Here is a 15,736-nt window from a genome sequence, read left to right on the forward strand (position 1 = left end):
TAGCCCAAAAGTAACCATGGCAACAATCTGACTCTGGCCGGCCGTCGCCAGCTTAATCAGCAAATTAAAATTAGAAAGAATCTTCAACAGCTTCTTAGTTGATGGGAGCATCTTCACACATCAAATACAGAACTGTAAATATCTGTTCCGAAAATGATCAAGATGGTCGAGATGTTTGTTTTTCCCTTTGGGCCTAGATGTTGGACCGACTGATTGACAAAACAATGTGACAGTTGTCCAGCTTGCAGCGGCAGCCTGAGCACAGCAATGGAGTTTGAAAGAACAACACGTAACTGCCAACCTGCCACTTACTTTCCTGGCTGCCACATTATGTTGAAGGAGGAGAGCAGATGACTGCCGCGCAGGAAGGAGATTCATTCCGCGCTGTAAGTGGAGCAGAGCTGATGGCTGGAGAAAGGGGGCGATGGTAGGGGCACAAAAGGATGTCATCTGCAGGGTATTTTTAGAGTGTGAGGTGCACTGATAACCGGCTGCCATCGCAATCTGCCTGCAGGTCCCCGGCAATAAGAAGCGCTCCCATTCTGCAGATCCACTCCGAGGGAAACCTTCTTATGCAGAGAAACGCAGGCTCCCTCCCTCTCTCTCTCACACACACACACACACACACACACACACACACACACACACACACACACACACACACACACTGTGCACACAAACATATGCAAGTCCATGAGTGAAAACGTGAGGACCAAAACTAATCAAGCTCTCAACCTGCAAGTGAAGATACGAGAGGGAACAACAGATTTGTAGGTAGACAGAATGTTTTTCTATAAAAAAAGGAACCTGAGATACCCGGAGACCCCACTGAGGAAGAAGAGTATTGAGGTTTTCAGACAGTTGAAGTTTTGTCCGTCAGTTATGTTCAAGATCCTTTTCATGTTCAAGATCCTTTTTATGTTCAAGATAAAGGCTTTTTACAGGATAACTGTGATGCCCCTGAGGTCAAAGGCTCCCAGCCTCTGGGTCAGGACCTCTGATTCTGGTTTTCTTCATTTTGATTATTTGCTGATTGTAAACATTAATATTAATGAAACAAGGGAAAAAATAATCTCTGATGCAAATAGCAGACATTTGCAACTAATGAGAGGGTTTGCAAGTAGCTTTTTTAAGGTTTTATGGGGTCACAAGCCAGAGAAATTGTAAAGCACGGGGTCAAAGGACAGGTTAAGATCCACATGCTTGGATTGATGGATGGATCTTAACAGTTAAGTTAACATGAGACAAAAAATGCTGAGGGGAATATAGCTTGACATTACTTAGAAAGTAGGGTCTTAATAGGATTGCACTGCACCTCTAGGTCAAATGAAATGGATTTCACTCTGCACTCAGTGGGGGTTTTGCATGTGCAGATGCAAAATGCAAAACACTTTGATCATGCAGCTTTGAAGATAGTGAAAGAGGATTCGGTTCGTCGTGGATTAAATCATTGATGACTGCTTGTTATCAGGATTTCTCCGGAGTTAAAACCAATTACTAAGCGCTTTGAAGTCTTTACTTCCAGATTGATTAATTGATTTGCTCAATTTCTTTGAGTAAAAATTCTAGTTACATCTTCCCAAATGTATATTATCAGATTATGCATATTGAATACATTTGAATGTTAATCATTTTCCTTGTAAAATAGTACATCAACAGTGTAGTATTGCAACGTAGGTAAAAATACCTGAATACGTTTCCATCATTTTCCATAATGCTTCCTTCCATTCATCGGGGCCCGAGGCCTCTCTGGACTATTCTAGAAGCGACAGTACCATCTGCTGGTCATACACGTGTACAATAAATAAGAATAAAAAGTCTAACATTACTTCTTATTTCATTGACTTGACAATGTCCGTCACTTTACTTTGCTGTGTTTGTTTAGTTGTGAACAGGAAACCCGTCAATGCGCACGTCTCATATCAGCTAGCGTCACTTTGCAAACCTTTATGCTAACAGATGCAACTCCAACTTAACAATTCGTTAACTGCTCATTGCGAATCTTTTTATTCTCTAAATATTTGACCGCGCGTTCCCTGCGGTCAACGTTGGTCACTAACGGGCCTCCGTCCGTCGCGCGCGCGTGCGCGTGAGGGCGCGCAGCGGAAGTGGGAGGAGTCGCCTCCCACCGATCGGACCGACACGGCGTGTCTGCTGGCTAGTGGCAACATGGGCTCCTCGATGTGGTTTTCGACACGGCAAACAAAACGCTGTTCGTGGATATGCGGTTTTTTTCTGGTGGCCGTTTTAACGTCACCGCCGGTCTCGGCAAAACCGGACAGCCTCAGAGAAGTGACCGACGGGACGTGGGAGGAAATCCTGACCGGGGAGTGGATGATTGAATTGTCAGTTCGACGCTAATGGCTAACCGGATAGCTAGCTTGTCAGTTGCTTTAACATTAACGTTAGCTGGTTTGAGCAGGTAGAAACGGGGCTCGTTGCAGGTGTCCGGTCATGTTCAAGCCGCGATGGCCTCTCTGATCTGATGATGTTATCGAGCTCATTTCAGTCCCCGGACGTTGCGAAACGTCTAAGTTAAGCTAACAGCTGCCATCTTTACTTAGCTAGCGTTACCGTTAGGTTTACCAGCTTACAACCAGCCCGTTAAGGAGCTCGTAATAAAGCGCACAGTCGGGTCATCGGTACACTTTACCGTGTACTTCTAAACTGATCTCATACGGTGCTGCGAAGTGAGCGTGCAGTTTGTTCTCCGTTTGTTTACTGGTGCCTCTTGATTCCCCGCAGCTACGCACCCTGGTGTCCGGCGTGTCAGCACCTCCAGCCGGTGTGGAAGCAGTTCGCGGACTGGGGGGAGGACATGGGGGTGAACATAGCCAAGGTGGACGTGACGGAACAGCCCGGTAGGCTTCAATGACCTCTGCCAGCGGACGTCTAACCTGCATGCAACACAAGGCAGAGCTGCCACTCCAGTAGGCCTCCGGCGGGGTTACACAAAAGCAGAAGGAGCTAACGCGTCTCTGCGGGGAACGACACACGGATGTAGCCTGTTAGCCTGTTAGCCTGTGATGCTCTCCTGCTGCTTTGCATTCCACTGTATATGAGCAGGTGTTTCTAATAAGAAAGTAGACTAATCTAAGTCTCTAAAGTGGACCTCTGGCTGAGTCAAGACATAAATCCAAAGGCTTTGCTCTGAACTTTATGCAAAGGTGTGATTCAGGGGAGAGATGCAGACTTAATAAACCGCCAACTTGCTAAAGATAAACCATCACTTGCATGCTCAAATCAACAATGTCCTGCTCGTTGATTTTGCATCTTCAATTATGCCAGAAGTATAATAATATAAGGGACAGTCCTAAAGGTAAATAATGCCAGTATGCTTCGAGTGTTCGATATAATCCCACTTACTGAGGGACTAAAGGATAGTTGTTACTATTCATTGTTGAATTGTCGGAAAATACCCGAAGATGGTCACATGCTGACCCAATATATGGTTAACGCAGCAAATGACATCCTTGATAATGACGTCTTTGGAGCGATCTGAATGATTTATTCCTGGTGGTAGTGGAGCTGCTGTCAAACATAAATTCTGCCAGGTCTGAATTTGCTCTCACTTTAGTTTTCAGTGAAACGGTTCCTTCCTGCGCACTGACTTCACTCTGTCTCCCCTCTCTGTAAGGTCTGAGCGGGCGATTCATCATCACATCACTTCCTACCATCTACCAGTAGGTTCTTAGTAATCTTGTGTGGTTTTCTTTGCTTCCTCTTCTTGTGGTGTATTAAACACGGATGTGCAGCGGCCTTGTGGGTTGAGCTGAGTTTGGAGCCTCGTGTACTTTTAGCTCATCAGATGGCAAATTGCGATTAACAAAACTTCATATGGTTGTTTGGTTTGACTCAAACGTTGAGAGAAAAGGGAGTCATTTGTGTACAAATCTTAGAAATCTTAGAGTACAAATGCATTTCTAAAATATATGCGAGCAAAATGTGTATATATATATATATATATATATATATATATCACTCATTCTCATTCAATGGGCGAAGCTTGTCTCTATTGAGTCATCTATCGATTAGTTATAATGATTAAACATGGGTGTTGTGACATGATGATAATTAACAAGTGCAAACTAAAAAGAGTCTTGACGTGGTGGTGGTGGTTACGTCGGCCCTTCACGGTCATCTCGTTCAGCTGATGTGGGTCAGAACAAGTTCCTAAATGGTTTGTGTCGTTGACTGTGTTCCAGCTGTAAAGACGGCGTCTTCAGGAAGTACCAGGGAGCTCGCACCAAGGAGGACTTCCTCAGCTTCGTCGACGAGCAGAAATGGAAAGCCGTGGAGCCGATTTCCTCTTGGTTCGGTCCATCTTCGTTTCTGTGAGTATTCCGTTAGTTCTGTTTTGCTTGAGAACAGAACCATAAACAGCCAACAAGCTGGTCGCAGCTTGTTGGTCCAGCGAGTCATTTTTTCCATTCGGCTTTGTAGAGAAGTTACACTTTGACAAATCCGTGTTCAATGACGTGCTGTCGTTTTTTCTCCTCTTTTGCGCAGAATGAATTCAATGTCTGCTTTGTTCAAGCTCTCCATGTTTATCCGGGTAAGTGAGGATTTTACTCCTGTCTGTCATCATTTAGGTTGTTGTACGAGGGACGATGTTTATTTAATTACCCACAATCCTTTCTAAGACTGTTGTGCAGCTCAGTGTGAAATTGCATGAGGAAATGAGACTGGCTTTTATAGATACATTAATAGATACGATTACCTGTAATTGGTCTCACATTTAAGAAGACAACACCTGACATTGTTTAAAAGAAGAGTAAAACTTCCAGGGAACAAAGCTGTTAAAATGAATCGTGACTTTATTTTTTATCTATTTAATTATTTTTTTCTCCTGCGGATTTAACACCCATTTTGTTGTCAAGCACCTGAATGATGTACGTGAGATACAAAATCAACTACTGCACAGATGTTCATCCTCATAATGAACAAACACCTCTGCGACTTACTGCTGTGTTTTTGCCGTTGTTGAGTGTCCAGTCTCGGGCAATTTCTTTTTATTTTCCAGCGTTGTCACAACTACATGACGGAGCAGCTGGGGATTCCTGTTTGGGGGTCTTACGTTATCTTTGGCTTGGCTACTCTGTTCTCTGGCCTGGCTTTGGGTCTGGTGAGTACTTTTAGAAACAGGGAAACTGATGATGCGTTTCCAGTGAAATGATGCTTATGGTGGTTTTGTCTCTGCAGTTACTGGTCTTCATAGCAGATTTTGCCTTCCCATCACGACGCTTCTCCTCCTCCGATTACTACCAGAGTGAGTTCAACTAAACACAGTTTTACATAAATTCCGTGAATACAGGTGACGGCCACTGACTGTTCTTAATGCTGTTCTGCAGAAAAACAAACCATGGAGCAGGCGAGGTTAATCCAACAACAAGAGGACCACGAGCACGAGGCGGACGGCGAGGAAGACGACGATGAAGACGAGGAAGACGACGAGGACCAGGATGAGGTCTGGAGACGGAGGAGGAGAGGGTCCCCAGAGGGCCGCCCAGAACCCAAAGGACAGGGATTCTCTGACAAGGCTCTGAGGAAAAGGGTAGTGGAGAAACGTGAGGAGGAGGAGGAGGATGAGGATGAAGAGGACAACTAGAGAGTCTGATAGTTTCTACTCCCAAAGAGAAGAGCACTGCGGCGTCGGTGGAGTTGGAGGAGCTTCTGTCCCCCCCCCTGGTTTTTAAACAGGAGCGCTTTAGACTCTCTCAGCCTGAGCGGCAAGCTCCACCTGGAAAAAGCTAAACGAATAAAAAAAACACTCCTACGCCTCTTTCCAAATGGCCCAGCGGAGCTTTAAGTGTGAAGTGCAGTAGAGCTCGATTTTGCCTTTTGTTGTTTATGCTATGCATCCTTTTTTTTTCTTTTTAAAGATCTATGTTTATTACGTCTCTTAGAATTATCGTACCAGGCTTGTGTTTGAGGCTTATTTTGTTCATTTTTCCCCACAGCTCATGTATGCATCTTATTTTACGTTCATTACGTACATTCATGTTTATTTTACAAACCCTGACAATTCAACCTAACGTACCAATGTTCACGCACACACACACACACACGCACACACACACACACATTTCACGAAAAGGAAAACGTCTCCCACGTTATCCTCAAGATTTCACTCCTGGTTCGTGCGGCCACACCAAGGGTTACCGTGGCAACAGAAATCACAACTTGTTGCTACTACCTGATACACTTAAAACGGATCCATTAGTGGAACATTTAAAAATAGGAAGTAATTGTCTTATTTTTCTAGATCCATTTTTTTGAACGATGGCTGACAGAAAGCAACAAAAGCTTGGTGAATATTCTGTGTTCCCCGTGATGTGTCGCGCAATCAGCCAGTGGGATGTCCTATTGTATTTTGTTTTACTAATGTCCATTTGTTCTCAAATCATTAAGAGCCGTTTACTTAAATAACCCAGCTGTGTTCAGCAGGTCTACAGAACAGTGTTTGTATGTTGTAATATAATCCAAGTGAGGAACAATTCGAACTTCACTTGTGTTAATTGTTGAAACGGGGCGAATCTGTCGTCACGCTGCGTCTTCCTCCTGTTTTGGACTTTCAGGCTCAAATTAAACTAAACTAATTAAAAAAGGAACTTTTGAGGGACATTTTGTGAACATTGTTTCTCATTGACATCTTGAGAACATGAATCATTCTTATAGTTATTGCCGCTCATTCTGTATCCGTTTCAGTTTTGTAAAGCAAAAAGGTGTGTGTGTGAGACCTGTTTTTAACAGACATTTTGCTCTGATGGTTTGATCCGGTTTCACAATGACTGGTAGTAACGTTGATGTATTTCTTTGTTACTGTTTATAAAAAAAAAAAAGCTTTTTTCTCATTTTGATGACAGATGAAACAGATTGACGTTATTTTAACGCAACTAATATTAACGGCTTGTAGCATCCACTCTTTCCTCGGAGCCACCTGCGCTCCTCTTATTGTTTGAACGTTTCTTTTGAATAAAACGATAACTCTGAAAAAAGTCTCACTTGGGTTGCTTACCATAGTTATCCTCCAAAAAAAAAACCTGAATCAAACATTTTGAGAATCACTGGCCAAAAAATGTCACAGTAGTACACAGAATTTATTGCGTCATTGATGGGAGAAGTATTCAAATCCTTTACCATGAAAATAATACAGCAATGTAACAGTTCTCCAAGTAGTTCTTATTTCATTACTAATACGAGTAAAAGTTCTGCAATCAGATCCTACTTCAGTAAAAGAATGTAAGATTAATATCCTTTAAATATCAAAAGTAGAAGCACTGCCATAATACATATGTATTTTTAAATATAACAATCTACGCTTCATTACATTAGATTGTATCTATCTCGTGTAGGCATCGTTTTACTGTTAGTAAATAAAAAAAATTCAGATTTAGAGGAGAGTAAAGATTATGTACATTATATAGTCATATTGACAAAAACTCAACTAGAATGTGAACCCAAGGACAGTCTGTGCCAGCAGATGTCCCTCTTGCGCTCTTTTTTTAGAACGCATTCAAACTAGAAGGTTTGTTGGTTTGCAAGTTTCAACAACAAAGCCATTCAAGGTTCTTCTACATAAGACATGAAGAATAACATGGAGGGAATAAACATCTGGCAGTATAAAAATACATCCAAATAGGATTTAAAAGAGTAGAATAAAATAGAAGATTAAAAAACAGAACAAGACATCTCCGGGGCCACCAGTTTATCACTTCATGGAGCAGACTTACAGTCACTGGTGGGGGAGCTACAGCTCCTTTGTTCTGCTGGGGGTTTGTTCCTGTGTGGGACTTACACCACCCTCCTGAGTGGTGTCACAGTGGAGCCGATCTCTGCAGTGGATCTCTATTCCGGCCCTCCGCTCTGTTTAACGAGGTTTCCGCCCTGCAGAGATTCCCGCCCGCAGGCCCTTATGATGGTGTGTGTGTGTGTGTGTGTGTGTGTGTGTGTGTGTGTGAGCATTTGCAGCCTGGCTTTGATTTATCAGGTGCACAGACTGGACGGCCAGTCGGCTGTTTTTATGTTCCTCAGTATAAAGTGAACGCAGATGTTCATTTAGCTCCATCGTCTTTGTTCGTGCTAAAATGCTGGATTTCTGTCCAACATTTTAGCAAATTAACCCTAATTGTAGCAAATTTAATTTCCGTTAGCCTTGCTAACTCAGCTTTGTGGATATTGGTCCCCTTCTTTGGTCCATAATGAAATATTTCAAATACTTTTGTTCAGACGTACATTCATGGATACCGAACAACGAATCACGTGCACTATAAACCGATCCACTTACATAAACTGCAAAGGTATTTGCTGCTGCAGATTGTCTCAAGCCAACTGGCACGCGGTCCTGCAGAGCGCTGGGTCTCATTATTTTCCTTCACTCACCTTCCTGCCGGAGTCCAACTCAATCATCTGCTGTTGTTCTGATCCTCACCGTGGAAACATGTAGCTGCATGCTGACATTTCACGATATACATTCAGGTTTGACCAAAGAGAGTTTGATTACTGCAAATGGTTTGGGACAAGCATGTCATCCAAAAGCATGTCATTCTAATATAATAATAAACCCCGTACCTGAAGAACGTATTTGCAATATTATATATTTGATCCTGGTTTCCAAAGTGATCAAATATGTCCTGAATTTTGTGAAAATGTCTGTAAGGCGATGAAGAATATTCATTTGATGGAATGGTGCTGCAATACAAGAAGTGTCTTGGGGTGTAAATGTATTTCACTTGCTTCCAGTTGATGAAGAATAATAAATACCATATGATTTATTTGAACAACTTTTAAGCTGGGGAAGCAATAAAAGAAAACTTTCTGCATGATGAGGAGTTAAGAATTCCTCGAGGCGCGACAGAGGAGCTCGATGACAATCACAGGTACAAGAGTGGAAGAAGGATTCGCATCCTTTACTTATTGCAGATACTGGATACCACCTTTTCTAAGCTCCCATCAGTGGGCTTCTTTACCTGTGCGGATGTGATCAGCTCCATAACGGTGACGATGGCTCCGCCCCCTGAAGTAAATTATCAGTGAGCAGCAGCAACAGGAATCAGTTGAAAGTGGCATAATTCATCTTTTTAAATTGAACCTATCATGATGCTAAAAATGTATAAATGGCGCATTTCTTTATTTGTGAAATTAAGGAAACTAGCTGTGTGTAGATTTAACTAAATGTAGAATCGTGTTGATGTTACTCATGTCTCATGTTTTGTGTTATTTATTTGTTGTAATGTACACAAGAAACTGTTGTTTTGTGTATGAGCATTAAATCTAAAGAGTAAAATATTCATCTTTGAGCTGTTGATTCCTCTTGTTTGTTTTTTTAATGCATTTTATGATCCTTAAAAATGTTCTCTGAATGGAAAATCTTAATATCAAAAGGAACAATAGCGATGCATACCTTTTGTATTTATCTACAAATGTAGAAGTAGAAGCACAAAGTAGCATAAAACTCAAGTCCCGTAAACTGGACTAATGTGCAGTATAACAGTGGTATGTTGTCACTGTCTGTGCTAGAAATGACCTGAGAGTCTCCTTATCTGCTCAGCGGCTTGTAGCCGGCTTTCCCACACTCCTGTTTCCAATCCCAACTATTTCTCAGGCTAAAACAATTGAAATTCCATTTTGGCCACAACATGTTTTGTTAAATCTCATAATGTCGCTTTTCTACTTGAAGGTTTCATTATACAACAATTTAGCAACTCTTTAAAATGCTGGCACAGAGTATTTTTTTATTTTTATTATTTAAATCCCTGGAAAGACTTTTGCTCAAACCACAAAAAATCCTGAGAAAACCAAGGCGGCGTTATATGATCCCGCCTCGCTCAGCCAGCCGCTGGACGCCAGCGAGGTGCGAGCTGCAGCGTCTAACAAGGCAGCACTTGTTCTCTGAGCTGCTGCGTCCCCTCAGTGTCCTCCGTGTGGTCAGACCTTTCCAATCCATCAAGGAGATGAAGAGATTGAGATTCCTCTGTTTGGACTTGTAATGACGATTTATTCATCACTCTGCTGCTGGAGATAATCAGCACACTGAGACACTGAGAGTTTTCCTCTGTTTTGCCTTCTTCCCTCCTTAAAACTTTCCATCTCATGAAAAATGACTCACAACATTTTGGTCTCAAATTATGAAGCAACAACAAACTTAATGTTCCAGATCAAAACCTAGAAAACTAATTAAATACTAAATATGTTCAGTAGATCTGGAAGTAGATCCAAAATATCAAAGGAGAATCTTTCACAGACTGTAAACAAATAAAAGCAAATTAACCCCCGCATATTAAGACGCTTCAGTGCATATGTTCATGACTCTTAAGATGCTTCAGTCCATATGTTTATGACTCTTAAGACGCTTCAGTGCATATGTTTATGACTCTTAAGACGCTTCAGTGCATATGTTCATGACTCTTAAGATGCTTCAGTCCATATGTTTATGACTCTTAAGATGCTTCAGTGCATATGTTTATGACTCTTAAGATGCTTCAGTGCATATGTTTATGACTCTTAAGACGCTTCAGTGCATATGTTCATGACTCTTAAGACGCTTCAGTCCATATGTTTATGACTCTTAAGATGCTTCAGTGCATATGTTTATGACTCTTAAGATGCTTCAGTGCATATGTTTATGACTCTTAAGATGCTTCAGTGCATATGTTTATGACTCTTAAGATGCTTCAGTGCATATGTTTATGACTCTTAAGACGCTTCAGTGCATATGTTTATGACTCTTAAGATGCTTCAGTGCATATGTTCATGACTCTTAAGACGCTTCAGTGCATATGTTTATGACTCTTAAGATGCTTCAGTGCATATGTTTATGACTCTTAAGATGCTTCAGTGCATATGTTTATGACTCTTAAGATGCTTCAGTGCATATGTTTATGACTCTTAAGATGCTTCAGTCCATATGTTTATGACTCTTAAGATGTTTCAGTCCATAAGTTCATGACTCCTAAGACGCTTCAGTCCATATGTTTATGACTCTTAAGACGCTTCAGTCCATGTGTTCATGACTCTTAAGACGCTTCAGTGCATATGTTTATGACTCTTAAGACGCTTCAGTCCATATGTTTATGACTCTTAAGATGCTTCAGTGCATATGTTTATGACTCTTAAGACGCTTCAGTGCATATGTTCATGACTCTTAAGACGCTTCAGTCCATATGTTTATGACTCTTAAGATGCTTCAGTGCATATGTTTATGAGTCTTAAGACGCTTCAGTCCATATGTTTATGACTCTTAAGACGCTTCAGTCCATATGTTTATGACTCTTAAGATGCTTCAGTGCATATGTTTATGACTCTTAAGATGCTTCAGTGCATATGTTTATGACTCTTAAGACGCTTCAGTGCATATGTTTATGACTCTTAAGACGCTTCAGTCCATATGTTTATGACTCTTAAGACGCTTCAGTCCATATGTTTATGACTCTTAAGATGCTTCAGTGCATATGTTTATGACTCTTAAGATGCTTCAGTGCATATGTTTATGACTCTTAAGATGCTTCAGTGCATATGTTTATGACTCTTAAGACGCTTCAGTGCATATGTTTATGACTCTTAAGACGCTTCAGTCCATATGTTTATGACTCTTAAGATGCTTCAGTGCATATGTTTATGACTTTTAAGATGCTTCAGTGCATATGTTTATGACTCTTAAGACGCTTCAGTCCATATGTTTATGACTCTTAAGATGCTTCAGTGCATATGTTTATGACTCTTAAGACGCTTCAGTGCATATGTTCATGACTCTTAAGACGCTTCAGTCCATATGTTTATGACTCTTAAGATGCTTCAGTGCATATGTTTATGACTCTTAAGATGCTTCAGTGCATATGTTTATGACTCTTAAGACGCTTCAGTCCATATGTTTATGACTCTTAAGATGCTTCAGTGCATATGTTCATGACTCTTAAGACGCTTCAGTCCATATGTTTATGACTCTTAAGATGCTTCAGTGCATATGTTTATGACTCTTAAGATGCTTCAGTGCATATGTTTATGACTCTTAAGATGCTTCAGTGCATATGTTTATGACTCTTAAGATGCTTCAGTGCATATGTTTATGACTCTTAAGACGCTTCAGTCCATATGTTTATGACTCTTAAGACGCTTCAGTCCATAAGTTCATGACTCTTAAGACGCTTCAGTCCATGTGTTCATGACTCTTAAGACGCTTCAGTGCATAAGTTCACGACTCTTAAGACGCTTCAGTCCATATGTTTATGACTCTTAAGATGTTTCAGTCCATAAGTTCATGACTCCTAAGACGCTTCAGTCCATATGTTTATGACTCTTAAGACGCTTCAGTCCATAAGTTCATGACTCTTAAGACGCTTCAGTCCATGTGTTCATGACTCTTAAGACGCTTCAGTGCATATGTTTATGACTCTTAAGACGCTTCAGTCCATATGTTTATGACTCTTAAGATGCTTCAGTGCATATGTTTATGACTCTTAAGATGCTTCAGTGCATATGTTTATGACTCTTAAGACGCTTCAGTGCATATGTTTATGACTCTTAAGACGCTTCAGTCCATATGTTTATGACTCTTAAGACGCTTCAGTGCATATGTTTATGACTCTTAAGATGCTTCAGTGCATATGTTTATGACTCTTAAGATGCTTCAGTGCATATGTTTATGACTCTTAAGACGCTTCAGTGCATATGTTTATGACTCTTAAGACGCTTCAGTCCATATGTTTATGACTCTTAAGATGCTTCAGTGCATATGTTTATGACTCTTAAGATGCTTCAGTGCATATGTTTATGACTCTTAAGACGCTTCAGTCCATATGTTTATGACTCTTAAGATGCTTCAGTGCATATGTTTATGACTCTTAAGACGCTTCAGTGCATATGTTCATGACTCTTAAGACGCTTCAGTCCATATGTTTATGACTCTTAAGATGCTTCAGTGCATATGTTTATGACTCTTAAGACGCTTCAGTCCATATGTTTATGAGTCTTAAGACGCTTCAGTGCATATGTTTATGACTCTTAAGACGCTTCAGTCCATATGTTTATGACTCTTAAGATGCTTCAGTGCATATGTTTATGACTCTTAAGATGCTTCAGTGCATATGTTTATGACTCTTAAGACGCTTCAGTGCATATGTTTATGACTCTTAAGACGCTTCAGTCCATATGTTTATGACTCTTAAGATGCTTCAGTGCATATGTTTATGACTCTTAAGATGCTTCAGTGCATATGTTTATGACTCTTAAGATGCTTCAGTGCATATGTTTATGACTCGTAATGTTCCCGCCTTTCACGCTGTGTCATTGAATTTTATTCATTAATTTAAATGTAGTTTTCTTGTATTTGTCGTGGTTGCTTTGTATATGGACCCGTGTTTCTGAAAATAAAGTTCAATATTGCATCGGGCCCACTAATGTGTGTTGATCAATTGTATTTCACCAAATGTATTTCAAAGCATCAGACTTAGCAGAACAGTTGAGTCCCATTCACAGTGATTCATAAAAAAACAGTTTTTGTTACCTGAAAAAAATTGTAAATCCATTGAATCCACTTTTTTTTTTTTACCTTCATGACTAATGTTGACGTCTGGCGCCATATTGCGTCTCTCGCCGTGTCCATCCATCAGACTGTGACTGTTGAGTGACTAATTGTTTCTCCGCCATGATTACAGTCCACAAAAAGGATTTTCTCTCTGTCACAAACGCCGCCCTCTGCTTACCCCTATTTACATCCACGGGCCGCGTGTCACTTCCTCCCAGGTCAGATAATTACATGGTGGCTCAAACAAATGAATGAACACAAAGGTTTGCTGTCGCGTCAGGTACATCTTCAGGAAACCGCTGTGGTCGTGGCAGAGAGAAGAAAACCCATCGCCTGAATGCGGACGTCTTTCTTTAACCGTGTGCAGGAATGTAAAATAGCAGCGCTGCTCCTTTACAAATGAACATGTGAGAGAGTACTGGGTTTGCAGTGTGTCGGCTCGTTCAGGATAAGAGCCGAAGCATCGAGAGATCCCAACAGAGCAACGCAGATAAAGCAGGTCCATGCTAAAGAGTAATGCATTACATATTTGACTCGTGCTAAAGGATAACTAAACTTAGAAAGCTTTCCTCATTCTTTTATAAAACCATCAAAAAAGAGCCTGCTTTCAACCAAAAATGTAATAATGATATCTGCATGAATAAGCTCTAAAAAGGGGATTTTACATCTTGCTTCATCGAGCTGCTCCTGAAAAAAAACAAAAGTTAAGTGTGTGAAATGGAATATCAATGTCATATAGGTTAAGAGATGTTGTTGCACTCCTGCGTGTGCTTTGACACAAGTCCTTTTCTCAAATCTCAAAACTCACAGTCCCATTAACACTGAACTTATGAAGTGGTGCATCTGTCGGGTTTGTTTTGGACGGCGTCACCTCGTGCCAAACAGACCTCCGATCCTAAAAAGTCCCTAAACTACCACATGGAACCCACCCACCACTTTGAACATGATCTCAGGTCAGTAGAATGAGGCCTGGAGAGTGTGTGTGTGTGTGTGTGTGTGAGTGTGTGTGTGTGTGTGTGTGTGTGTGTGTGTGTGTGTGTTTGTGTGTGTGTGTGTGTGTGTGTGTGTGTGTGTGTGTGTGGCTGTGTTTAGATCATTTGAGATTTGGGCATTTTTGGACGTATTAAACCTCCTCAGGAAATGGATGAATGGAAGAAGGAAGGGACAGAATGTGGGTTTGCCAACTGAGACTGAAATGTGACGAGCGATAACTTTAAGCTGCAAATGAATTCGTATGTGCAAAATAAATACACTATTCACTCTGAAACGCTTGTACTGAAGTACATGGGTGGAATAAATATTCCAGTCTGTAACAAACCATCATAATATAAAGGCTGATTATATATCTTTTGAGTTAAATAATGATACATCCTTCAGCTCTCAGAAAGATGTAGTGGAGTAGAAAGTACAACACTACAACAAAGTACAAATGTAGTGGAAGTATAATGTGGCAGAAAATGGAAATTGTACAGTACTTGGTTACGTTGCCTCTTGGTTGAGGTCAAGTCAGATTTCAGAGAGTCTTCAAAGCTGATTTAGAGACTGACACTGGGTCAGTTTGACAGAAGCTGCGTTTCCAGCTGGTATCTGAGGCTCTTGAAGAAGTGCAACCAGACAACAGCAACGAGCCTGCCGCTCAGGGCTACATGGCTCCCATAACGCTGACTTTATAAGCGTTGGGCTGTGTGTAGTGGATAATCATCCAGTAATCGAAACAAACTCACTGCAGAAACACAATTTCACTGTGTGGATTATTGTTATTTGTTATCAGTTACATAATACGGGAAATAAATGCGATGCCTCAAGGTACTTTGCATAATCGGCGTGCGTGTGGCGGCGTTGAGGTTGCAGTCGGGTGTGACATCAAAGCGTTTCCTCTAACCAGTTGCGACAGGTTATTTTAGCCTTTAGCTGGTGACATTACAATTAACTTGCCATGAATAAGAGGAATAAATAAAAATTAAATAATGCAGCTCGGCAGCCCAGTTCCAACAGATTAGTCTGGGCTTTGTGAACCGTGTGGCTCAACAGCTAGTTGACTGATGACCGTGCTAGTTAGCTTGTTGAGTAATAGTTTGAACTTTTTGTCCTCAGTTCGATGGAACATAATTCCATTAGATGAAGAGTTTTTGAGGAAGGAAAAGGGTTCTTTGTGCGAGCTTGTCAGCTGTCAGCCAACAAATGCGTAAACTCACCAGCTAACACGACTGTAAA

The 15,736-nt window shown here is 41.0% G+C and overlaps 1 protein-coding gene across 1 annotated transcript; it reads left to right on the plus strand.

Moving 5' to 3' along the window:
* Window positions 1–1,883: 1,883 nt before the first annotated feature.
* On the plus strand, window positions 1,884–6,998 carry tmx1 (thioredoxin-related transmembrane protein 1). Its single transcript, XM_040199871.2, has 8 exons — window positions 1,884–2,345; window positions 2,746–2,861; window positions 3,638–3,683; window positions 4,206–4,334; window positions 4,510–4,555; window positions 5,024–5,125; window positions 5,203–5,269; window positions 5,352–6,998. The coding sequence occupies exons 1-8, from the start codon at window positions 2,170–2,172 to the stop codon at window positions 5,606–5,608; spliced, it is 939 nt and encodes a 312-aa protein (XP_040055805.2). The 5' UTR covers window positions 1,884–2,169; the 3' UTR covers window positions 5,609–6,998.
* The last annotated feature ends 8,738 nt before the right edge of the window (window positions 6,999–15,736 follow it).

Source organism: Gasterosteus aculeatus, chromosome 15 (genome assembly GCF_964276395.1).
Source record: "Gasterosteus aculeatus chromosome 15, fGasAcu3.hap1.1, whole genome shotgun sequence".
Taxonomy (NCBI): Eukaryota; Metazoa; Chordata; class Actinopteri; order Perciformes; family Gasterosteidae; genus Gasterosteus; species Gasterosteus aculeatus.

Bases quoted from the DNA above. Each gene is read 5' to 3' on its own strand.
- tmx1 (XM_040199871.2), top strand. From the start codon at position 2,170: ATGGGCTCCTCGATGTGGTTTTCGACACGGCAAACAAAACGCTGTTCG. The intron at 2,346-2,745 runs GTCAGTTCGACG...GATTCCCCGCAG, and splicing joins GGGGAGTGGATGATTGAATT to CTACGCACCCTGGTGTCCGG. The intron at 2,862-3,637 runs GTAGGCTTCAAT...CCTCTCTGTAAG, and splicing joins GGACGTGACGGAACAGCCCG to GTCTGAGCGGGCGATTCATC.